The sequence below is a fragment of the Pleurodeles waltl genome, chromosome 4_1 (assembly GCF_031143425.1).
Source record: "Pleurodeles waltl isolate 20211129_DDA chromosome 4_1, aPleWal1.hap1.20221129, whole genome shotgun sequence".
NCBI lineage: Eukaryota > Metazoa > Chordata > Amphibia > Caudata > Salamandridae > Pleurodeles > Pleurodeles waltl.
Window position 1 is genome coordinate 228,689,367 of NC_090442.1, and position 26,423 is coordinate 228,715,789.

Sequence of the window (26,423 nt, forward strand, 5' to 3'; positions counted from 1 at the left end):
TTTGTGTGTGGATCATCCACATGCAGCCTTTTCTTGCCACAGGTCTTACAAGGGCTAAAAAGGCCTTTTCTTTTTGAGGTTTTCTGAGAGACAATCTTCTGAAGAAGTAGAAAACGGAGCAGAGCTCAGAGAGACTCCCTTCACACGATGTGCGGTAGACAATCTGAAGGAAAGAGCCTCTCTGGAGAGTATTCTAGAGGGTGCTAGTGCCTCATTGGCCAGCAGCCAGGTTTGGGGTCCTTTTCACAAAAGATGAGATAGGCTATATGAGTCATTTGTGTTACGATTATAGCCTATGGAAAAAATGTTGGTTCTTATTGCTTTTCATGTACCGTGGGACTCCCACTTCGACGAAGGGGATGATTCAAGCATGTGAATTTATGAAAGATCCAATACTGGATAACATTTGTATCCGATCCGCTTCCCTAACTTGGCACCCGGGGTAACATGTCCTCTCTGTATCACCCCACTTGACTATCCTTGCGGTGGTAAAATATAAGCCAAAGATTGTTTTGTAATGCTGTGCCTGTAGTCCCCAGGAACAGAACAGTGTGGCTAAGTTGTAGGGATTTCTAAAAACAGATCTCCAGAGTCCAATCTCTGTTGCCACTTGCTGTTGTTTCTCAAGCTCATCGGGCATGTCAGAATTGAGGATTTGATATATCTGACTAACTGAGCATTCCTTGAGACTCAGCAGTAAAAATCATGAATTTGCAGCTATTTAAAGCAATTTCTGCGACTCAATCAAATCTCTCTAGGAGCTCTGCAAATAATGCCAGACTAGAACCTTGATAGAAGTCTCCTAATTTTAACAATCCCCGTCTCCACCACCTTGCCAGACAGGCATCATGAAAAATATCTGGCAGCAACGGGTTCATAAAGAGTGGAAAATAATTAAATCTGCCTAAGCTGGCTTTTTTCTCAAAGTAGCCCAAGTCTTGAAGGCTGCACCTAGCACTTTGAATTGGGCCTTCTTGTAGTAACTAGGTTCCACAACGCGTAAAAGACAACCCTTGGCATCTGGTCCAATTAACAGGTGATTGATACCTGGTGTGTGCTCATTAAGTCCTTGCCCATCATATTTGTTATCGATAAGGGGCCTCATATTGTAGGGCAGCAGCTAGTTCATACAGCTTTAAATACAGAAGTGCCCAGCCACTCCTCTCCCTGGATAATAGATATTTACTTGCCCTCCTCGTTTTTTCATATGAATCTGGAGATCATAGTATCCATCGTTTTAAACTATGAACTCTCAAACTCTAATGGGATAGCACAGAACACATACAAAACCTTTGGCAAAAATAACATTTTAACTGGATTACAGTGAACCATGACAGACAGCTGTAAGTTACTCGATCTCCCAAGATCTTTTTGCCTTCCCAACTGTCAGAGCCAGATTAAGCTTAACTCTGATCTACATTAGCATGGACATGGGTCCCCAGATACACTGCATGCTCGACCACCCAAGCATTTTGAGTATTATTTTGGTGGTTCACTGCAAGCTGTATTTTGCAGCTATTCCAGCTATTACCCAGGGAACTACCCACATTTAGCGGCTTCCACCTCTTCTGCCCTCAGGGCTGAACTCGGGTCAGTGGTTACGACTACCACATCGTCGGCATATGCAAAATTTTTTGTATTCCAACCATTTTGTCGTACTGGATGTATAGCTGGATTAGCCTCCGGCTTGCAGATAAAGGGATCATTGTATAACGCAAAAAGCAAGGGGGAGCAAGGGCACTCCTACAGAGTTCCTCTATCTGTATAAGCCCAGACTACACCCCCTTACCCCATCATCTGTAGCCGGGCCACCGGATTCTAATAAATGGCCTGAAATGCCTTGATGTAGTTTGTCCCCAGTCCAAGCAAGTCCATGACCTTCCAGAGATATTGCTAATTGACCGTGTCAAATGCCTTTTCTGCATCCAACAGGGCCATTGCCATGGGCTCATTTGCGACCTCTGCTGCGTTGAAAAGCATTATAGCCTGGCGAATGTGATCAGTGAAATCCCTTCTATGGATAAAGCCATGCTGATTAGTGGACCCTAGTTTTGCAATAATGCAGCACAGTTGGGTGGCCAGACTTTAGAATAGATCGTAGAATCAGTATTTATTAATGTTAGGGGTTGGTAAGATCCCCTTTCAGAGGGGGTCTTCCCGTTTAAAAAATAAATAAAAAAGACCACAATGTTGGCTACCGGCCAAGACTCAGAGGGCTTTTGACTCTGTTGTACTTGCAAAAAGAGCTCTAACATAACAGGAAGAAGCAAAGGTGCCAAAGGTCTTGTAAACCTCTAGTGAAATTTGATCGGTCCCAGCAGTCTTCCCAGAGGGCAGTTCAAAAAGAGCCGCTTAGAAATCAGAGGTAATATTAGCCCCCCTCCCCCCAAAAAGAGATTGCGCTCCTCTTGCATAGTTCTAGCAGAGGCCACACTACCCAGAAACTCCTCCATAATCTGTTCCTCCCAGAGACTAAGCATGGTAGAGTCTTCCATAGTAGTTCCTAAACACTTCTCTCCCAGCCCTAAGCCCTAACATCCCTGTCCTAGCCCTAAGCCCTAAAAAGGCCCCTTTACACAGCCGTTATCCTTAAAAACGACCCTCTCTCCCAGCCCTTAAGCCCGAAACCAGGTACCCAGATGTATCTTTAACTTCACTGACATAGCCAGCCGCTACCTTCCAACGCACGCAAACTACTAAGAAGTGCTCCAACTGTTCGCTATACTCTTAGCATTACTGTCTGGCTAGAAAGTTTTCTGCTGTATTCTTGACTTTTCCCATGGACATCAGATTTAGCTAATGCAATTTATTGATGTGCTGCGGCAGGTTCAGACCCTTCGGTTATGGATGTCTCGAGGAGGGCTTCTGCATTACTCAGGTTCTGATGAGGTGGTTTAAATTAAACCCACGGGTTCCCCCTCCCATCTCCTCTGCTCTAAAGGCATCCCAGACCACCTCTAGAGGGCCACTCCCTATATTTCATTTCAGAAATTCTGGAATCCACAAATTCATTCTTTGAACATAAGCAGGATCAAAAAGAAGACCTCTTTCAAAAGGCTAGCTCTAACCATTCCTTGTGAACACTTCTGGGGTTAGTTCTATTAACCAGGGGATTGTGATCTGACAAACTGGGGAAACAACTGTATTTGAGTGCCTTTTAATAGCTACATTAACAGGAAGAAATAATCCAACTGAGCCACAGAGCCATGAGGGGCAGAATGATCGGTGAAACCAGGAGCAGGCGCTTTAAGCTTAAAACAAGCATCCACCAGGCCGATCTCTTTGAATGCAACAGAGCACACTACACACATGGCTTGCAGCCTCCACAGAGACCAGTATTGGAGCCAGTTGTGCCCCTAGGAGTAGATTTGGATCTGTTAAAATTAACATCCCCACATACCACATATGGGATAGGCCAAGCTGCAAGCGATACAGAAAGAAAATCCAAGACGTCCAGCTCATCCATAACTCAGTCATACAACGAACATAAAGAGAAAGACCCTCCACCATACAAACATTCTGTTAGCAGTCAGTCTCCCAAATTTGTCAGCGGAGCAACGTCTAAAGTTGCTTACCTTGCTACCAGCCAGGATAGCCACCTCTATGGTTTTTGTGCCTTGGGTAGTGCGCGCATGTGACCAGCGACAAGCCCAGTGTTTCCAACAGATTCTTAGTAGTTTGGTTTAAGTGAGTTTCTCGAAGACAATAGAGGTCTGCCTTTAGGGTTCTCAGGTACTTTGCCACCCTTCTTTATGCCCCATCATTCAGACCACAAATGTTTAGAGTAGCTATACGCAGTTTCACCATGATACTAACATATGACGCTTTGCAGCCCATACGTCATAACATTGATCCATGAGAGCACATCTCTCTGAAACAATTTACTTTTCCATTTCAAATTTTACTTCTACTATACTGCTCACCATTCCCCGTTACCACTGCTGTAAATACTTTAGTCTCCCACCCCTTGTACCTTTCTCCTTTGCGGCCCCAACGCAGGAGGCACCTTGGGGATTCCTGACAGTGTCTCCACCTGCACTCCACCTTAGCCTGGCAGAAATCAAGGCACACAAAAAATGTATGCACATTATAACAGCACTGCATGTCACGATGTGCTCTCATAGATCGCTTGTCTTAGGATGAAGTTTCCCAAAAAAAGATAACAGCTATGGAATGGAATGTCTCTCATTCACCCCTATGGAATGGCTCTGCTTTTTCCATATAAGCAGAAACCTATGAACTCTGTACCTCCAACTCCCAGACCCAGGCTGACAGCTCTGGGAAGGGCCCTTAGAGTAGGTCTATCATGAATGCTGTAAATATCACTGCCTTTGGTCCCTTCCTTTATCCCGAGGAAGAATAGATTTTATTTTATTTTTTACCTTTGCGGTTTTCAATGTCCTCCTTCTTCAACATCATGTTGGAAAAGTGTCCCACCTGAGTTAACACCGGTCCACAGAGGACCCCCAAATCAGCATCTACCAGCACCATCCTCTCCTCGATGTGGTTTCTCCCCGATAGCGAGACAGGTTTTGGACACTTTCTTCAGTGACTCTTGCAGATGTTTTGTTTCTAGCCTTCTGGCTCTCAGTTCAAGTTTGTGTCCGATGTTCCTTAATTGAATCGTAGATGAGTTGCAGCATTCAGTCGCTGGTTTCAATAGAGGAACCAATATAGCTAGCTCCTTTAGATGGAGATGAGCCTTCCTCACCCCCCTCGTGATACAGTAGCCGCGTAGCTGAGACGTCCCATTCAAAAACTGCTGTCTCCTGGCCCTGACCATCCTTACTTCTCCCTGATGAGGGGGCCATGGACTTCAACTTCGGCCTCCAATGTTTCGCCGTTTAACTGTGGCTCCTGGTGCCATAGAGGGGCTACTTTCGCTAGTCACAGATTGGCAGGAGCCGACCTAATCCTCAGTTGGGGTGAGGTTGGGGCTAAAACTGGTAGATTCTGTCCAGTCATGAGGGAATAAAACGTACCTCCTTCTCGGGAAAAATCTAAGCTGTTACCGTTCATAGCCGGATCAGCTTTATGGCCAAGCACCCTTGATTCCTTCACCCTGGGAGGATTCCTTCAGCCTCCAAAAAGAATAGTCAAGATTTACATTTTTCATTTGTCCTCACCAGCATATGAGGCCCTGTGCTTACCCTAGTAAACAAGACCAAGGCTGCCCCATTTTAGACCCTGACGTGCCCCAAGTCTGAGGCCCAGACCACCCACTTCGGAGCCCACCACTGCCCCAAAGCCCCCAGCACCCTGTGCAAAAGATTGAATAGACTGGCTTTCGGTTACAGTATGCTCTCCTCCCATTGTCAATCCCTTGACTACACCTCTGCCTTAATCTTTGACGAGTGCGGTGCGATCTTCCCCATTCACCCAAGGCACAGCGCCTACTGACTAGCTGGGGAAGGAGGGGTGGGGGGAAGGAGGCAAAGTCCACTATGCAGGCTAACTAGGGTGCTGGCATGGAAGAATTCAGTGATGGAAGACTGTGGTGCCCACGCAGGGGCAGCAAAGCAATTTCCAGGTTAGCAGGGCCAATGCGGGTTGCCAGGGTGGGGTGCTTACCTTGTTAGCAGTGCTAGTATCCACTCTTTTGCCTGAAGAGCCCCCACTTGCTTGCTCCTGGTTTGGCTGCCAGGCCCCCAGTACAGCATGCAATCCTGGATCCATGGCCTCTAATCTGTTGCAAGCACCTCTAGCAGTTTTTGGTGCCATACCACTGCCAATACAGCTAGTTCCTCCAAAAGTGAGCGTCAGAACACTAAATCCGGCACCACAAGCTTTACATGTAAGGTCCGCATGGCTGATCAGAAAGAGCATCATCAGCCAAATACACTCTCCAGGGCACAAATCTTGGACGCTCTTGCTGTTTAGACCGACCACCTACAGTAGGCCAGTATCTCTCATTCCAGGATTACTCAGGTACCACAACCTCACCCCTCCAATCATCCAGCCACCTTCAAAGTGTCATGAGTGCTTGGAGCTCAGGGGGAAGCCAGTCTGTAGCAGAGCCACTCGTTCACCATCTTGCCTCCTCTTATCTAGTTTCTTATTAATTTACATGGTGTCAAGTGACAAAAGTGTCTCTCTTAAATGCCTTTCCATTTCTTGTTAAACTTCATTGCTGCAGACTAGTATAGTTTCTCACCTCATTTTGGCTTCTGGTAATATTGTGCTACATTAGTAGTTCAAATTTAATTTAAGACGTGTCAACCTTTCAAAATTAAGTTGTTGGTATGATGTAGTTTATTTTATTTTGCCATATACAATTTTCTTTTTTAATAAGTACTGTGGGTACTTTTTAGATAATTTTGAGGAAGTACCGCAAGGCATCGCAAACGTAAAAAAATATATACATAAAATCAATGCAATACCTTTCCCCAACTGCCTCGGCAAGGACCTATATTTCACCTGAAAACAGCACAGATGCAAAATATAATCCCAAAAATATGGCTCTCTTTATTTTGCAGGAGCTTTCATTAACCAATTATATTGTGTTTTGTCATCTCCATGTACTGAAATATGCCGAGAATGCACCGCACCAAATCATGGCCCAATACATCACTAACATTTTTCCCCTTATTACTTAAAAACAACTGAACACATTCAGAACAAATTATAAGGACCTTTTCCACACCATAATCTATGTTCCACTATTGTAATGTGGGGTAATAAGCAGTGCATTGTGGGGGAGTAAGCTTAGATAACTATAACTGCTGAATTTCTATGGTTTTGTGTATGAAATCAGAGCCTAACTATAAGGTCCATGTAAGCCTTGTTTAAGGGACTATCACCAGGTTTTTATAATATAAATTGTACTACAATTTCACATATAAGTTCGATTTGATAATATACTTTTTTTTAAGAGTTTATAAATACACTTATTCTCTTACATTTTTAAAGCTACAATTAACAAATAAATGATGGTAACTTATGTAAACCTTATATAAATGCAATAGAGCAACTTTTCTGTATTCATTGTATCCATCTGCCGCAATGCCTCCGCAAATCTGCCACAATTCCAGAAACACTCACAAGCCTCAACTTCTCATTAGATAAACCAAGTTTCCACCCATCTGCATTGCAAACTACAACCTAAATCACATCTATCTGAAAACAGGCTGAAAACCACAGCCCCATTGTTTTTCTGCCTTTCCTTTCTAAGGAAAAGAGGATTAAGTTATGGAGTTTTCTGCTGAAGATAGAAGAGAAGGGGAAGGATGAAGAAGAAAAAGTACCACCTCCAAATAATCCTCCATTTGGAAACACCAGAAAACCATACATAGGACATCTCACAGGATGATGAGAGGGAAGGTGGTGTATCATCAGTAGCTGTACCATCTGTGGGACCCTATGTAGGACCCTTAGCACCTGACCAGATGGTTACCATCATCACTGTTTTGCCAAAACTGCAAGACCTGGTTACTCACCGTGGCAAATGCCAGTTGCCCAAAAAATGTGCTCTGTTGTCTAGTTTGTGGATGCTGTCCACAAACCCAATTGCAATTTTTTGTCACCTCACTGTTCCATCTTCCATTCCTCTTTAAACACAAGTAAAAACCTGAGAAGCAGATATATAATACATTTAACTTTACATCACCTATTAATAGATTACGTACTATAAGCAAGCGAGTAGCTACATAAGTCATTATGTTAGTGTGTAACAGGGCCGTGTAGGCGAGTATGAGTGTATAAATGGGTATATGAGAGGCTATATAAGTATCTGCATGTGAGGGTGACTGAGTGGCTACATAAGTATCAGTGCCTCTGTGGGTGTGTCACTGGATGTGTAAGTAGCTATTTTGGTCTGTGACCGGGTGTGTTAGTGACTGTATGGGTGTCTAAATGGGTACGTAAGTGGCTGTACGGACTGGGAACTGGCTGTGTTAGTGGGTGTTTGGATGTGTAACTGTGTGTGCAAGTGGCTCTGTTAGGTGTGGATACATAAGTGTTGTCTGGGGGGTGAGAGTGTTGCTGTATGACTCGGTGTGTGAGAGGCTGTATGGTTTTGTAAATAGGTATTTGAGTGGCTGTATGGGTGAGTAACTGGGTGTGTGGGTGTATAAATGCATGTGTAGCTGAATGCTGGGTACATGAATGGCTGTAGAGATGTGTGATTGGGTGTGAGCGTGCTGCATGGGGGGGTGAATGACTATGTAAGTGGAAGTATAGGTGAGTAAATGTGTATGGAAATAGTTTATGGGTGTGTGACTGAGTGTGTCGGTCACTGTCTGTGTGTGGTGGGTACATAAGTGCTTTTGTGGGAAGGAACCAGAGTGTGTAAGTGCCTGCCTGACTTAGTGCGTGCAAACTACATACTATTAAATTATATACTATAAACAAGCACCCGCATCTAATTCCAAACACATTAATTCCTACTGGCTTAGTAAAATAACTATTTTCAGTATAGCAATTCCTCTTCCTCCTTTGCTGCTCACTATATTTTTACGTAATATTTTCCGCTAACTTACCTTCTATTTTGCCTGTTAATGTAATGTCTAGAAGATACACATTATCTTTTAGGTTATATACACAGGTTTTTTTTTTATAAAACCTTTTTATCATACACTAACATTTGTAAAATCTCTTTGCTGTTGTCAAATTATTTTAATATCTGTAAATCTCAAGTCAGAAATATGCCAATCCTTCTCCACTCAATAAAAAAGTACCATTAATGGCAACCCTTACCATTGTGCTCACTCATACTCCCGTACTTAGCAAACCACAGACTTCCTTTCCCTTTAATTTTGATATACCAATTATAAATGGTCACTGTTTTTTTTTAACCCTTTCCATGTTTCCTGTAAAGAAACAAATTAGGTAGGTTTTTTGCAGATACACTACAGGGCGCAGCATGGCCTCATGTGTGCGGTGGATCAGCACAAAAGCCCTTAAAAGCATTCAACCATCCGCTGACAATGCTTTTCATTTATGTTTTACATTATAAAATTTTGTCAATTTCAAGACATACACTCCCTGAGCAATTTTTGTATACCAGTCTGCTTTTCAGTTTCACACTGCAGTCTTTTGTTCTCTCCCACACTCTTTTGGCTCGGTTTCCATTGTGACTATGTTCCCAATAGCTTCTGCCTACCAGTAAGCCAACAGTTCACCAGACTCAATAGCACACTAGCTTCACTTTAACTGCAGCAGGTGTGGCTGATTGCTTTCATTCCATGCATGTCCCAAACAACAACTTTTTTTTTCCAACGCCAATCACAGAGTTAGTTACCTTTTTTTGTTTTTAAAGTCACTACCTAATTTTTGTTCACTTCGCATCTCCCCCATCCAATCAAATATGTTCTTTTACGTTTTACTTGTTGTCCTCTATCTTAACTGCCTTGCATCATCAAAACTGCCTCATTCTGCTGCAGCCTTTTCCTGTGTGCTACTCCTACTTGTTTCCACAATGGTCTGAGTCTGGATTGTTGGTCATAGCTTTGTGTTTTGGGCCAGAGAGTATTAGAAAGAATGGCGTTGAGAAGGGCCTAAGTTTACCTAATGTAGACATTATTTGGGTTTGCCAGAGAGAGTTAAAGTGGCATCAACTAGTTGAAAGCTTTGCAGATTGCCAACATCCAGACCTCCTGACTGTGCACTGTGGTGGCAATGACCTAGGCGAAATAACTTGGGTAGGAGTAGAAATCCTAATGAAGGATACCATTGCTAAATTAAGATTACTTTTTCCACATACTGCCTAGCTGTTTACAACATTTGCCAAAGACAGAAGTGGCAGTGGTCAACCCAGTTTTGTCCACAGAGGAAATACAGGAAATCTGTCAATAAAGCTGTTTCTGCATTTCTCTGAGACCACAACATACTCTATATACCATAACAATTTACACTTTGGCATGGATGGAATATATAAAAAAGACGGAGTCCATTTCACAGACATAAGTAACAGGGTGTTGCTCAAGAACTTAAAAGACTGCATCCTGTTTTATGTGTAATTATAATCTACACACCAAATTCACCTGTTATACAAATATCTCCAGTAACTATGATTCGGGCCCCCGCCATGCAATTATCTGATCAATTATTTTACTGCAGCTTTTACAGTGACACTTATCAATGATGTTATGAAAGATGTCATGAGTGCTGAAATTTGTGAGGTAGTTAGCAGTGCATGGCACAGCTGCAAGTTAGTTACCTTAGGGCACAAGTTATAGTTACTTGAGATAACAGGTGAAATTCTATGGTTTGGTACACTTTTTTAGCCTAACTATAATATCCCTGTATCCTTTGTTTTTTCAGTGAGTTTCTATATATTTTTTTTTTTAACAAAGTAATTTTCATTACTATATGCCTATACAACCACCACCGCACAAGGCAGCGCTTGGCCTGCAGCTAACCTCTATAACAGCCCAACCTCGCACAGATTTCAGCAATGCCCAGCAGGGGTTGGCCTGCACCCAATCCCCATATCCACCCAACCCTGCGCAGCGCACAGCCAAAGGTCAGCCCCTGCGGCCAACCCCTATACCAATCAAACCCTGCATGGTTCCCCCCCCCCATCCTCAGATCAATCTCAGCCTTCCCCAGGGGCCTAGCATAAGGAAGGGGGGGTTGAGGAATCAGGGTCTCCCCCCCCCCCCCCCCCCCCGGCCAACATCAGCCCCAGGGAACCCAGCTTCCTGGGCCCAGCCTAGGCATTTCATTTTTTTGGGGGGTGCGAGGGGGGGTGGGTGCACTTCCACTCTCCCCAGGCTGACCTCAGCCCTGAGGACCCCATCCCACAGGGCCCAGCTCAAACATTTTATTTTTTGTGGCACCCAGTCAGAATGTTAGGGACTGCGTGGGAGCCTGAAGATCCCTGCGGTTCCAGGCAGCTCCCCATCTCCTGTGGGAGCCGGCATTGCAGTCACGGAAAGGGAGCTGCTAAAGTAAAGTCTCCTGTTTCCCTGCCTGCATCTTTGCAGGCAGGCAAACAGAAGAAACCTGCTCGCAGTGAGAGAACCGTTTGACAACTCTCCCTCGCTGCAAGCGGAGTGTTTACTGTAACACGGTGGGAGCGGTCTGTTAATGCCAAGTTATAGCAAACCGTTATGTCATGGAGATGGGCTTCCCGGGACATAGCTGGAGCTGGTCCTGGTGGGTGGCGGTCACCAGGCCATCAGTGGCTCCTCAAGGGGGGGATTCAAATAGGCATGGGGAGGAGGCAGCATCTAGGGCTGCAGGTGGTGGGGGGCACACTGACAATTAATCGCCAGTGAGGTGGAAGTCCCCAGGGCAGCAACGGGGGCACCCTGCCACAGTTGTTTAAAGCCCCAGGGAGGTGGCAGTCCTCAGGGCTGCGGGGGGGCTGCCCGGCTCCCCCCAAATGCTTTTTGACAAATGCCCTAGGGAGATGGTTTCTGGGGCAGTGGGGGACCAGGCAGCCCTCCCCCTGCATTAAAATGGCAGTATCCTCGGGACATGGCCCACCTGAGGCCTCAGATTTATCAAGCGCGGGAGCCTGTGCTGCCTTTTAAAACAAAATTCACCAGATCCATGGATCCACCATGAATTGTGTCAACATTTTTTTTTTAAATGCCTTTTAGCTTTGGGGGGAGAAGGGGGGCTCGGCTCTTGGTCCCCAGCACCAGAGCTAAGGGGTCAGGGTGTCCCTACCCTGGCCCCTGTTTTTTACTTATTTTTTTTCTGGGACTCAGATGCAGCAGAGTTACAACGTGGCAACCAACACTTCCATGCTGAAGTGTTGGCAGCCAATCAGATCTCAGTACAATATCGGGAGGGTTTGCGTAGCCTTGGCTTTCCTAAATATACAAATTTTGATTTTCTTTAACTTCGGAAAAACTACTGAACAGATTTACACCAAATAACAAAGGTCCTTTTCTGGAACAAGAGCTACCTTCTTGCAAAATTTGGTGTAATTCCATCCAGTGGTTTGGGCGCCATTGCTGTTCAAAATCCATATGGAAAAATGAATGGGAAAAAGCGTTTTGAGAGCACCCCCCTTACCTCTGCCCCCGCTTGATGGATCACCCCAAAACTTTCCACACAGACGCTGAAGTGAACATTGTATTTTATTAGAACATTTTGTGAAGATTCATCAAACAGCACCAAAGTTATTAGCAAAACAAAAAACTTTCTATAGAAACTACCTAGTGGCAACCGCCACTAATTTCTATATATATATATATATATTAAAAAAAAAAAAAATATATATATATATATATATATATATATATATATATATATATATATAAAAATAATATATATATAAGATTTAAAAAGAGAAAACCGCACTCCGTCGTCGTGCCTTATTAATTTACTTTATTCCATTGGTGTGACCGAAACGCGTCAGGGGATTCCTGATATATGTCTTGCTGTGATCTCACTAATGGGATAAAGTAAATTAATAAGGCACAAAGACGGAGTGCGGTTTTCTCTTTTTAAACAGAAAAGAGAATGAATCTAACATAATACGGTCATCCTACTGAAAACCGGCACCACCGAAGAAAAAAAGCGCGCCGTAGCACGCCTTTCAGGACAACTTTTTTTTATATATATATATATATATATATATATATATATATATATATATACACACACATATATACATATATATATATATATACACACATACACACGGATTTTTTTTTTTAAACTAGTTTGGGTGCTTTTATTTCATTATACTAAGAGAGGCAAATACAAATTTAACTCTCCGAGGCCGATCAAACATGAAAGATTGTTCATGGGCACCTACGAAATACGAGATTCATAATTATAATGACAGGCCTCAAGCCAATCTGCAGAGCTTTATTACTGTCAGGGTCATTAACAGTTGTGAATTGAGGAATAATTAAATTATGTGGCTAGATAAAGTAAATTATTGTGAGGCATATTTGTTGGCAGCATTAGTTCGATCCATCTGAACTATAATTGTTTCTGTTGAACTCTGCAAATTATGTCGCAAGTGCAGTAAATCTGTAAATATATTGTAAACGTCGCATTCACATACTTTCATAATTTCACTGGCCCCTCCCATTGTCACTCTCATTGGAGCTTATATTTATTTATGAATAAATGCCTCTTCACCTCGGGCAGATCTTGTTACAATGAACCCATGTAAAGGAGGCCTCTGGTAGCAAGGAGCTTAGTGTTCTGAAGTTTTCACTTAAACGTGGGTGCAGAGGAAATCTTGCTCCCGGCTTCTGAGCCATGAGGTAACTGCACAGAGATATTTTCTTTGAATTATTTCTTGGCAATAGAAGAGCTTTTTTAATTCGGATCAGCAGCTTCATTGTTTCCAGAATGTATATTCAAAGTGAGCTTTTGAGAAGTGTAAAATAATATGTGATGTATTTCCCACGGTTTTCAGAAGCACCAGCACATTTCAACAATGCGTTGTCCATCATGTGTTAATGTGCTGTACGTTAAACAGTGTGATTAGCAAATACAAACAAATGGTATGCGGAGAACACACCAAAAATAGTTATGTTGTGCACACCAATCATTATGTAATGTTTAAAAAATAGTATATTGTTTATACAAACGTGTACTGTGCTCACAAACCAGGGTGTTATTCATGTGAACCATAAAATGATGCTTGGCAATCTGTACTTTACACATGAACAGTACAGGAAATATGCATATCACTAGGTTAACTATGAGAACAAGTTCCTCATACATGTAAATCAGCATGTGACATAATCCAATGGCTAAACGTTTCAACCAACATTACACACAGAAACCAGGATATTACAAGAATGAAACAATATATCATATATAACCCATTTAAATGTGTGTCAACTAATATAATGCACATGCAAATCACTGGTATTCATGCAAGCCAGCATGCAATTCTTTCAAACCAACAGACTACACTATGACCAATATATTGCATGTACAAATCAGTATATTAGAAAAGCAAACTAATGTATTACGTATACAAACCATGCAGTTATGCAAGTGTACCAGTACAATATGAATGCAAACCGCGTTATAACACTTTCAAACCAATAGTGGTAGGCCTGTCTGTCTTAGAGGTGTCTTTCCCAAACGATTTGTCTGTATCCTCCACTTTTTGCTGAAATTCATTTTTGTTGTCTCCAGGACTCTGTTCTTTACCACTGCTAACCAGTGCTAAAGTGATTGCACCTTCTCCTTTAAGTCTGGTATATTTGGCTTACACCTCATTGACATTACATTTAGAAATAAGTCCCTTGTAGAGTGATGTACAATATTTTCAGGGCCTGTAAATTAAATGCTACTAGTGGGCCTGCAGCACTTATTATGCCATCCCCATAAGGAGCCTCTTAAAGCATGTCCCAGCCCTGCTACTGCAGCCCACATGCAGTTTTATACAGCCAATTTGACTTGAGAATATAACTCATTACAAAGCCTTCAACTCTGCTTTTATTGCATACAGGTCACCCCTAAGGTAGGCCCTAGTTAACCCATGGGGCAATGTGCATTGTAATTAAAAGGTTGGACGCCTACTTTTAACTTTTACTTGTCCTGGTAGTGAAAAACTCCTTAATTCATTTTTCACTACTATAAAGCCAAACTCTCCCATAGGATAATATCGGGTAGCTTAACTACATTTAATAAGTGTCATATTTTGCCTGAATACAGGTAAAACCGTTTGTTGTCTGAGAAACTGTAATTAAAAATCCTCTTTAATAGAAAGGTTGGATTTTAAGTTGCAATTTTGAAAATCTCCGTGAGAAAGTTGGCATTTTCCTGCCCTATGTGGTGCCTATTCCTGGGTTATATCACTAGGTGAAGTTGGCAGATGGGCTTTGTTTATTCCTCCCAAGCAGCCACACAATAGAGGGATTAAGTGTGATTGGATAAACAATCAATTGACAGGTGGGGGGCGGAGCTGGGCACAGCCCCACTTCCAACTAAATTGGCTGTACTCTGCCTTCAGACAAAGGACTCGCCACCCCGCATAGTTCATGCAGACACTAGCAACACAAAAGGGTGGAGAGAGTGCTACAACTTTTCAGTCACAGATCTGGGTTAGATCCAGTTTGGACCCAGCCAAGCAAATCAGTCTTGACCCTGGTCCTCAAGAGTCCAGTCCGAAATCCCAGGCCAGGTCCTCCCTGGACTGGAAAGAAGCATCCTGGGACTGATTTTGGGGTATCACCCCTCATCAGCCAGACTAGCTTAAATTCAGTGACACATTGAGCAAGGGACCATGTGTGAGCATACCCTGGCCACTTAGAGCAACTTTAGCAACACAAAAGGATGATGGACGGAGTGCTGAAACTATTCAAATACTCACCCCCAGTCACAGATCTGGGTTAAATCCATTGTTCTTCTGCTCACCATGCCACCCCAGTTTGGACCCATCCATCTGCAAATCAGTCTTGACCTTGCTCTCCAAGGAAACAGTCCAGTCCTAACTGTTGCTATGCCTCGACATGGTTCCCTTGTTTGCTGCACCAGTGGAGTCAAGCTAGCCTGGCTGATGAGGGGTAATACCCCCAAACCAGTCCCAGGATGCTTATTTCCAATCCAGGGAGGACCGGACTTGGCAGTTCAGACTTGACTGTTCCCAGGGGGAGCACGGTCAAGACTGATTTACATATGGCTGTGTCCAAACTGGGGTGACGAGGCGAGCAAAATAACGATGGATTAAACCCAGATCTGCGGCGGAGGGTGAGTGTTTGAAAAGTTTCGCTACTCTGTCCATCATTTTATTTTGTGATGTTGCTATGTGCATCCTAAGGGGCTAGGGAATGCCCTGGCATGGGTCCCTTGCTTACTGCACCACTGGATTCAAGCTGGCCTGGATAATGAGGGGCAATACCCCAAAACCGGTTCCAGGATGCTTCTTTCTGATCCAGTAAGGATCTAGCTTGGCAGTTTGGGCTGGACTGTTCCCATGGGGAGCAGGGTCAAGACTGATTTCCATGTGGCTGGGTCCAAACTGGGGTGACATGGCGAGCAAAACAATGGATTAAACCCAGATCAGATCAGTGACTGGGGGTTAGTGTTTGAAAAGTTTCACCACTCAGTCCATTTTATTTTGTGATGTTGTCTTGTCAATGCAGTCAACCAGGGGCCAGGGTAGGGGGAAGCAGGAAACTCGAAGCATTTCAAAGGGAATTCTTTAGACACTCCTACTTCAAATAAATCACCAGGTACAAAAATAGAACCCTCAGACCCACTATTCAGTTAACTTTCTGGACCTGCGGAAGGACTGAGAGGACTGTCTGCTTTGCTGCCTGGAGCCTGCCTTAAACTGAGGCCTGTCCCTGCAGCATGAGCCCAGTTTCATCACTTGAACGCTAGGCAACCAGAGTGACTAAGGGCTAATTGCCAGGCCTCCTGATCTGAGCCGTTGGGACAAAAAAGGCTCCAACCATCATAAAACCACACCTGGACCCAGACTGAGTGAATCCTAAATCCCTCCGTCCCCCAAGCCCCCACCTCCAACCTCCCCCTCTCCAAATGGTGCCCCTCCAGTCCTGGACCCTTGGTGGTGGTGGTGCTAAATGTGCCCAGATAGCACAAATCAAAAACATGGGACTTGGAAACTTTGGAGCTAATAGTTGCTCTGAGAACCGAGAAAAGACCGAGACCAACTTGCTTGTATATCCACCCAGGGTGCATCGTCAGCCTGACTTCGCTGAAGTTCCCTTTACATTCTTCAGCAGCAAATCCTGTTAATCGGTCCTTCGTCAAAGGGGTAACTGGCCTTGTGGAACTTTAATCTGCTACATAGTCTAGTATATTCTGTGTACAAACCTCTACATTACAACAGTAAACCAACATAGTATAAAAATTAATCAATTCAATAGAGATTGACACCCATATGATACCTTCACAAATTTCTATAAGCAGCATGTCTGTGTTCTATGAATACAACCAGTCAAATATAGGAGAAAGCCAATGTATTATGTATCTCCACTAATATTAGATGTGTGTGTTACACATGCACAGCACTAGAGTAGGCATGCAAACCAGAGTGTTATGCCTATGGACCAATTCATTATTAAATTAAACCAAGAGTAGGACTATAGAACATAATGTGCATGCAACCTACTATGTTATTCATAGACCAGTGTTTACTGTGCATACATTTATGTAACATAATGGGAAAAAAACGCACACCTGTAGGAGGCTGGACTGGCTTGTAGTGAGTACCAAGGGGTACTTGCACCTTGCACCAGGCCCAGTTATCCCTTATTAGTGTATAGGGTGTCTAGCAGCTTAGGCTGATAGATAATGGTAGCTTAGCAGAGCAGCTTAGGCTGAACTAGGAGACGTGTGAAGCTACTACAGTACCACTTAGTGTCATATGCACAATATCATAAGAAAACACAATACACAGTTATACTAAAAATAAAGGTACTTTATTTTTATGACAATATGCCAAAGTATCTTAGAGTGTACCCTCAGTGAGAGGATAGGAAATATACACAAGATATATATACACAATAACAAAAATATGCAGTATAGTCTTAGAAAACAGTGCAAACAATGTATAGTTACAATAGGATGCAATGGGGAACCATAGGGATAGGGGCAACACAAACCATATACTCCAAAAGTGGAATGCGAACCACGAATGGACCCCAAACCTATGTGACCTTGTAGAGGGTCGCTGGGACTATTAGAAAATAGTGAGAGTTAGAAAAATAACCCTCCCCAAGACCCTGAAAAGTGAGTGCAAAGTGCACCAAAGTTCCCCTAAGGACAAAATAGTCGTGTTAGAGGAATAATGCAGGAAAGACACAAACCAGCAATGCAACAACTGTGGATTTCCAATCTAGGGTACCTGTGGAACAAGGGGACCAAGTCCAAAAGTCACAAGCAAGTCGGAGATGGGCAGATGCCCAGGAAATGCCAGCTGCGGGTGCAAAGAAACTTCGACTGGACAGAAGAAGCTGAGGTTTCTGCAGGAACGAAAAGGGCTAGAGACTTCCCCTTTGGTGGACGGATCCCTCTCGCCTTGGAGAGTCGTGCAGAAGTGTTTTCCCGCCGGAAGGACGCCAACAAGCCTTGCTACACGCAAATCGTGCGTTTGGCGTTTTTGGACGCTGCTGGGGCCCAGGAGGGACCAGGAGGTCGCAAATTGGACCTGCAGAGAGAGGGGACGTCGAGCAAGACAAAGAGCCCTCGCTAAAGCAGGTAGCACCCGGAGAAGTGCCAGAAACAGGCACTACGAGGATGCGTGAAACGGTGCTCGCCGAAGTTGCACAAAGGAGTCCCACGTCGCCGGAGACCAACTTAGAAAGTCGTGCAATGCAGGTTAGAGTGCCGTGGACCCAGGCTTGGCTGTGCACAAAGGATTTCTGCCGGAAGTGCACAGGGGCCGGAGTAGCTGCAAAGTCGCGGTTCCCAGCAATGCAGCCCAGCGAGGTGAGGCAAGGACTTACCTCCACCAAACTTGGGCTGAAGAGTCACTGGACTGTGGGGGTCACTTGGACAGCGTCGCTGGATTCGAGGGACCTCGCTCATCGTGCTGAGAGGAGACCCAAGGGACCGGTAATGCAGCTTTTTGGTGCCTGCGGTTGCAGGGGGAAGATTCCGTCGACCCACGGGAGATTTCTTCGGAGCTTCTGGTGCAGAGAGGAGGCAGGCTACCCCCACAGCATGCACAAGCAGGAAAACAGTTGAGAAGGCGGCAGGATCAGCGTTACAGAGTTGCAGTAGTCGTCTTTGCTACTATGTTGCAGGTTTGCAGGCTTCCAGCGCGGTCAGCGGTCGATTCCTTATCAGAAGGTGAAGAGGGAGATGCAGAGGAACTCGGCTGAGCTCATGCATTCGTTATCTAAAGTTTCCCCAGAGACAGAGACCCTAAATAGCCAGAAAAGAGGGTTTGGCTACCTAGGAGAGAGGAAAGGCTACTAACACCTGAAGGAGCCTATCAGCAGGAGTCTCTGACGTCACCTGGTGGCACTGGCCACTCAGAGCAGTCCAGTGTGCCAGCAGCACCTCTGTTTCCAAGATGGCAGAGGTCTGGAGCACACTGGAGGAGCTCTGGACACCTCCCAGGGGAGGTGCAGGTCAGGGGAGTGGTCACTCCCCTTTCCTTTGTCCAGTTTCGCGCCAGAGCAGGGGCTAAGGGGTCCCTGAACCGGTGTAGACTGGCTTATGCAGAATTGGGCACATCTGTGCCCAACAAAGCATTTCCAGAGGCTGGGGGAGGCTACTCCTCCCCTGCCTTCACACCATTTTCCAAAGGGAGAGGGTGTCACACCCTCTCTCAGAGGAAGTTCTTTGTTCTGCCATCCTGGGCCAGGCCTGGCTGGACCCCAGGAGGGCAGCTGCCTGTCTGAGGGGTTGGCAGCAGCAGCAGCTGCAGTGAAACCCCAGGAAGGGCAGTTTGGCAGTACCAGGGTCTGTGCTACAGACCACTGGGATCATGGGATTGTGCCAACTATGCCAGGATGGTATAGAGGGGGCAATTCCATGATCATAGACATGTTACATGGCCATATTCGGAGTTACCATGGTGAAGCTACATATAGGTAGTGACCTATATGTAGTGCACACGTGTAATGGTGTCCCCGCACTCACAAAGTTCAGGGAATTGGCTCTGAACAATGTGGGGGCACCTTGGCTAGTGCCAGGATGCCCTCACACTAAGTAAATTTGCACCTAACCTTTACCAGGTAAAGGTTAGACATATAGGTGACTTATAAGTTACTTAAGTGCAGTGTAAAATGGCTGTGAAATAACGTGGACGTTATTTCACTCAGGCTGCAGTGGCAGGCCTGTGTAAGAATTGTCAGAGCTCCCTATGGGTGGCAAAAGAAATGCTGCAGCCCATAGGGATCTCCTGGAACCCCAATACCCTGGGTACCTCAGTACCATATACTAGGGAATTATAAGGGTGTTCCAGTAAGCCAATGTGAATTGGTAAAATTGGTCACTAGCCTGTTAGTGACAATTTAAAAGTAATGAGAGAGCATAACCACTGAGGTTCTGGTTAGCAGAGCCTCAGTGAGACAGTTAGGCACCACACAGGGAACACATAAATGCACACCTATGAGCACTGGGGCCCTGTGTGACAGGGTCCCAGTGACACATACATATAGGCCACAACCTTATGAGCACTGGGGTCCTGACTAGCAGGGTCCCAGTGACACATAACAAACATACTGAAAACATAGTGTTTTCACTATGAGCACTGGGGCCTAGCCATCAGGATCCCAGTGAGACAGAGAAAACAGTGACAAACATCCTGACATACACTCACAAACAGGCCAAAAGTGGGGGTAACAAGGCTAGAAAGAGGCTACTTTCTCAACACCCTAAACCATATGCTGTATCACACTAACCAATGTGCTAGGCCAGCGTACCAGTAGGATAACTAGAGTTCATATTACTCAAAGCAGTGCTCCTGTATACCAACCAGTATAATGTATGCAAACCAACACAACTTGTGTGAAGCAGTGCAGTAAGCCACATCCAAGACTTTCTATACATATAGCAATTTATTTGCTATGTGAACCACTGTGAAAGCCAAACCAATATGTGCCAAGTATACTGTAATTCAATTGTTGCCTGTTTGTCATCCCATAAACTAAGCAAAATGTTAATTTCTGAAGAGCCAATTCGATGTGAATTTGGTTTGTTTTATCCCTTTATTCCAGTGGTCCAAATATATGAAATAATTGGCTCTTCAAAACGTACCATTCACCATGGTTTTTTCATTCAAACATCTCAAAAGTTATTGAATAGCTTTAAAGTCAAACATCTGTTTGAGCAAAGTTCTATTTTCATGCCAAGTTGATGTAATTCAGTTGTGCAATTTGCGCTGTAGCAGAGACCAAAATAAAATTGACTTAAAATGGGAACTGTTTAATTATTTATATTGTCCCCAATAAATTTTCTTCTCATCCACCAATCAAACTATATACAATTTGAAACTAAAACTTTAGTTAATATAATCGGATATCTTCGAATTTTCATACAAAATTGTCAAAGTCACAAAATGTATTAGTAATCCAAAAAGTAAAATTCTTATGTCACCAGACAAACATGATAAACGTGGATCATGGCTCCACTTAAGTGGAGGGGAAAGAACGTTCATTTCAACCTTTCAATAAGTCTGCACCTCCTTTCACTATTTTCAGAACAAGAGGCTGTAAAAACCTATTACTTATGTCTCATTACTCGACACACAACACCTCCATCCAAGAAAACGTTCTTACCACTATCGGCCGAGTCTTCTGCAGATCCTAAAAAATAGGAAAGCAGAAAAAGAGGAGCAATTAATGAAGGAGTTGAAAATCAACATGTTACTCAATTTGAAGACACAGAACGTGGGACCCAGAAGTGTATAATTTGCTGATCCATCAACTACATGCACTCTTCAGCACATATATAAACAACTTAAAATATTTACAAATATTTGGTGGTACAGGTTTATTAATGAGGTGGCATGAAGTTGATAACGCGTCCGTCTATGTCAATTTATACACATCAGGACTCGTTTTAGGCAAATGAATCTTTGAGCCCAGTGGTGAGACACCGTAGGACGAGATAACGGATCAAAATATCAATCAATATGTCAATAACATTGTCAACATTTAACACCAAAATATATCTCACTTTAGACATTAATAAACATTCGGCGCAACCATGACCTTTCAGTCATGAATAACCACACCTTAATGAAGTTTATAAGTTGTATTCCCTATTGATTACAATCTAGTAGCAAAGGCATTAATCTCAAAGTCAATAAGCATATAAGCACGATTACAAGATGACAACCACAATAAGCTTTCGATAATGCAAAGATCAATAGCATTGACAATCAGATAGGTATAAGCGGATTATAACACATCGAACTTTCTAAGATACTAGTTCAGCATAGCACCATGTCAGTCACGTCAGTTTGTCAGTCAGAATGAATACCTCGTCTAACCTCTAATTAGCATTAGCATGTTGGGCGTCATGCAAAACAATTTTGAACACCAATCTGGAAAACTTCTAGCTAAGGTCTCTAATAAAACACAGCAGTTGGTACCTAGAAAGAAAGGCAAAATGAATTTTCATTAGCAATTATATAATTACCCTCCTCTGATTAAGTCAGCATTCAGGATCAGTCTTCGTCTTCAGGACATCAGTTAGATCGCCGTCAGTCTATCTAAGTTAGAGGCAAGAGACACTCTCCTCATAAGGAGAAAAGTGTAAGGGGCAGTAATATGGGCAAGGATGGTTTGTCTAAGTCTCAAGTCACAGAATAGTGTGACAGAGTTTCGGGATGCAATTGATATCATTCCCTACCTAATGGACGATTATTTCCTGTGTCATGGGTTTTTATCCCTTTCTAGTAATTCATTCCCCCAAAATTCTATTGGTTAGTCAATACACCCCATCATTGTTAACCTATCAAATTATACATTAAGTAATGCATTTGTCATCTCTCGATATTGTCCTGTCTTCTGATTGGTCTTCATAATCAACTTTCCGTAGGTGGCATATCCGGGGTTACTTCATCATCTTGGCACACGTCTCGGGTTAAAAGTTCTCTTTCCCTCGTCTCATTGTCCTTGGAAGTATCTACAACTGTTTCGAAGCACAATCATTTTATACTAAAAGATGCTAGCATGCGGATGGGAAAATGTCCCCATGTTTCAAACTAATACAGAAAGAACAATAGCTAGGTCATGGTCGTTTGCAAGTCCGCACACTGAAGAGACAGGAAAAATACGCCTTTAATGTGAGAGCTACACAGCTTCTGCTTGGCTCATGCTAACTTAAGATATACGAGTTCTAATGAATGCAGTTTTATACGTTTTAAATGTGCTCAGTTAGGCAAACTATAAACGATTATTTCTTATAGTTAACATTAGTTTATACATGAACGATTTTCCATATTTATGAATACGCTTTTAATGAATGTTTATTAATACAGCATTGTTAGACATAAGCATTTCACGTCTATAATATGTAATATCAAAATACGCTCTCTCAAAGTCAACACTTAAGAACTCAAACGACCTAAATTCAAAACACATTGCAATTACTGAGCGAGAACTCTGTTTTGGGAAAAGCAACAGCGCACAATCAAAATAAGGCAACAAAAAAAAAATCAATTCTCTACATTTACTTTTCTACGTCACAACATCAATATTATTTAAATCATTGTATAGAACAATTACAATGTAGTGAGATAAATTCAAATGCACGTTCAGGGTGCATGGAATTCACAATGTGTATCGGGTTGGGCCCATATAAATCCATGGCTATTATAGGGATATGGAGCTTGATTACCTACTTTTTCTCAAAACCATTACAACCTTACAAGTCAGCAACAAATATAAAACTAAAAACAAATCTGGCCACTTCAGAGTGGTAGAACGTTCTATGTTTATTTATGATCAAACAGTACGTGGGTTATTAGAATGCACCCACTGCATGGTTACGGAACAGTAATTTTCTTTAGTTCCTACACATTTTAGGTCCTAAGTAGAATGTCTGTTTGAACAGTTCCATTTTCAAACTTTCTAAAGGAGAGTTGATTGGGTTCAGCATTTTGGCTTTAGTTTGAGACACTACATAGTCCATCTCTGAACGCCCTGGGAACTACCTCCCTGTTTGTCACTTGAAAACTTGTTGGCTGACCCAACGTTCAGGACTCAACTGAATACTCCTGATCCTTGTGTAGTGGGGCGACCATTTCAAATACTGCAGATCATTGCGCCATTGTACCTTGTATACAGGGTAGTACTTCGGTTCTGGAGTTTACTGGTAACCAATGGCAAGATTAAGGTTTGTTTAACATAATCACATTAACAAAGAATCAGTCACCAACTGACTGGTTCTGCAGTCGTGACAACTGTTGGGAAGCACATTAAAAAGCTTAGCGCACATGTTCGAGTATAATTCAGGTTTGCCATCACCATGGCTCTCCCCAGGTCTACTTGGTGGTCTCTTTGAAGGAGTTTGCAGGTTTTCTAAAGCATGACTGACAGAAGAGTGACAACACTTCACCATGGTTCTGTACCAAGTAAAACACATTTTGTTGCCTTCTTGGACCCAAAAATTAGGGGTCCTCCCCAAAAATGTCTGTCTACACAGTCTCTCTCAGAAGCTTCCTGCATAAGGATCTCAGTAGTTATTTGGTCAAAGAAGAAGAACATATTTTTCATTGATGTTCATATTACTGATACTCTAGTTTGTTTCTGCTTTTGCAGCTCGATCCAGTCAGCCATGGGTAATAGGCACATGTGTGAACGTGCACCTCATGCCGTCTGTGTCAAAGTCAGAAAAAGCATTTGTATGTTGAAAAGGACAACAAATGTTAGAAATTGGGATTCTGGTTGGCTAGGGTATGCACCTAAGCCAGGCAGAACTCACCCACTCTAGTCAGGGCAGGGAGTTACACGTCTAAGATAACCCCTGCTCACCCCCTTGGTAGCTTGGCACGAGGTCAGGCCTATCCCAGAGGCAATGTGTTAAGCATTTGCACAACACACGTATTGCACTATCCCCACCACAAAGGAAACACAACACCAAGTTATATGAAAATATACTGTATTGTACACAACGCAATTATTAGACCAAACACAACATGTCAATAATATCCTGCTACCTTAGCAGTTGTCAGAACGTTCTACATTAGTTACTCTGCAGAACCAGCAGTAGTCACATAACACACAGGTTACCTAATATTCTGCAACATAAGCAGTAGTCAGGAATCACATTACTACACAAATGCACTTGTCATAGAACTGTCAAACGCCCATATCAGGAACATTATAAAACATATGGCAAGTCATGAAAACATATTAACAGAGCATGTCCATAAAAGGAACATTAGCACACATATATGTAACACCTCATAAGGCAAACAGATTAGCATATAAATCCATAAAGTCCATATTAGGAACCTAAGAAGTAGGGATGCCTTTTAAAGTACCTGTTTGTCCTGATGAAAAGGAACTTCCAGTGCCCAGCAGCGAACAAAGGGGGCCCCCGGCGCTCGTCTGCGTGAAAACAGTGGCCTTGCGATAATTAGGGGAGAGGACCGACAGGCACCTCCTCTGGGTTTATGATGGGCCCCTCCTGCAACAATGCCCCAAAACAATGATAGGGGGCCCGGTGGTGCAGGGAGCTTCCGATGAGGCTTCCACCCCGCCCGCCCTTCACAAGGATAATTGTATCAGGCCCCTCCTGGGGCCTGCGATCTCTGAGGTGCCTTCCCTGGGCCTCAACCAGCCCTCCAATGAGGAGGGGGACCAAAACCATGAAACAACCAGTGGGGCCACCAATGGGGGTACTCACCCAACTCATGGGGGCCCCCCCAAGGGAGACCTGTGGCATGGGGGGCCCCCGGCAAGGCTTCCACCCCGCCCGTGGTCTCTCTGACAAATAATCAGGGCCTCGGTGGGGGGTCTCCGATGAGGCATCCTTCCCCCTGCCCATCCTAAACAAAGACAGCTCCAGTGGCAGGGGGAACCTCAGATTAGACTTCCCTCCCCTGCCCAGGTCCCCAATGCAGGGCGGGTTGCGGTCCACCCAGGTTGGAGAAGACAGCAAGCACCAGAGTGGGTGCCTGCTTGTGCCCTGGGGGGCTCCTCTGAGAGCGCTTCGCCCTGGGGGCACGATAGGGGCGCGCTCGCTCCTTTTCCCCAATCGATGGTGCCCCGGGGTCACAGAAGCAGCACGTCACTCATGCTCGAATATTAGAACACCCTGGTCGCGGTGGTATATTTCACACAACAGCAACGTGCTTTCCAAAGCGCTGGGTGGCAAGTGAAAGAGCCCGGGTCACGGCAGTGATATCCATGGCTGCAGAGTGTTTTCCAGCGTGGAACCAGAGGAAAACACTAGTGCTCCCCAGGCGCTTTCAATAATCACATGGGATGCTTCTCCAGGCTGCAGCAGGAGATGGCAGGGGTCAGGGGCCACAGCACCCAGCCCCTTGGGGACACAACAGAAGGAGCACAGGGCGGAAGGGCCCAGCAGCAGGCCAGCACAAAGGGTTGCAGACAGAGGCAGTTCCTCCAAGTGACCAGGTAGGTCACAGGTCAGCACAGCAGCAGCAGTCCATGGCGTTTCCTGGTGAGTCCCTCCAGCAGTCTGCGTCCAGTTGCAGGTAAGTTCCAAGCGTTCCCAAATTGTGAGGAAAATTCCCCTGTACTTATACTCAGTTTTACAGTGTGCCCACAAAGGAGGGAACAGGAGGTTCCAACCAGTTACAACTGGTTCTGGGAGTGCACCCTCTCTCCTCCAGCACAGACTCCAATCATCATTTGGGGGTAAACAACCCTATTGTGTGAGGCCAGGGCACAGCCTTTACAAATGCAGGGGTGCCTCGCCTCTTCCTTCTCTTAGTCCAGGAAGACTATACAACATGCAGCTGCACCTCTGTGACACCTCCACCCTCCCTGTGTACAGGCTGTCTGAAAAGTATGCACAAAGCCCCAACTGTCACTCTGCCCAGACGTGGATTGGAGTCAAGCTGCAAAACATCAGAGTCATAAGCACAGAGA

At 44.1% G+C, this 26,423-nt stretch overlaps 1 protein-coding gene across 2 annotated transcripts in view; it reads right to left on the reverse strand.

Moving 5' to 3' along the window:
- The window catches only part of OVCH1 (ovochymase 1), a 1,177,845-nt gene that overhangs the window by 238,312 nt on the left and 913,110 nt on the right, over window positions 1-26,423 (reverse strand). Inside the window, exon 27 of one of the 2 annotated variants that reach the window (XM_069228187.1) lies at window positions 21,132-21,158. The exons of the other annotated variant lie outside the window; for it this stretch is intronic. Coding sequence (XP_069084288.1) covers window positions 21,132-21,158 — 27 coding nt within the window. The remainder of the gene's footprint in view (window positions 1-21,131; window positions 21,159-26,423) is intronic. 2 annotated transcript variants of the gene reach the window in all.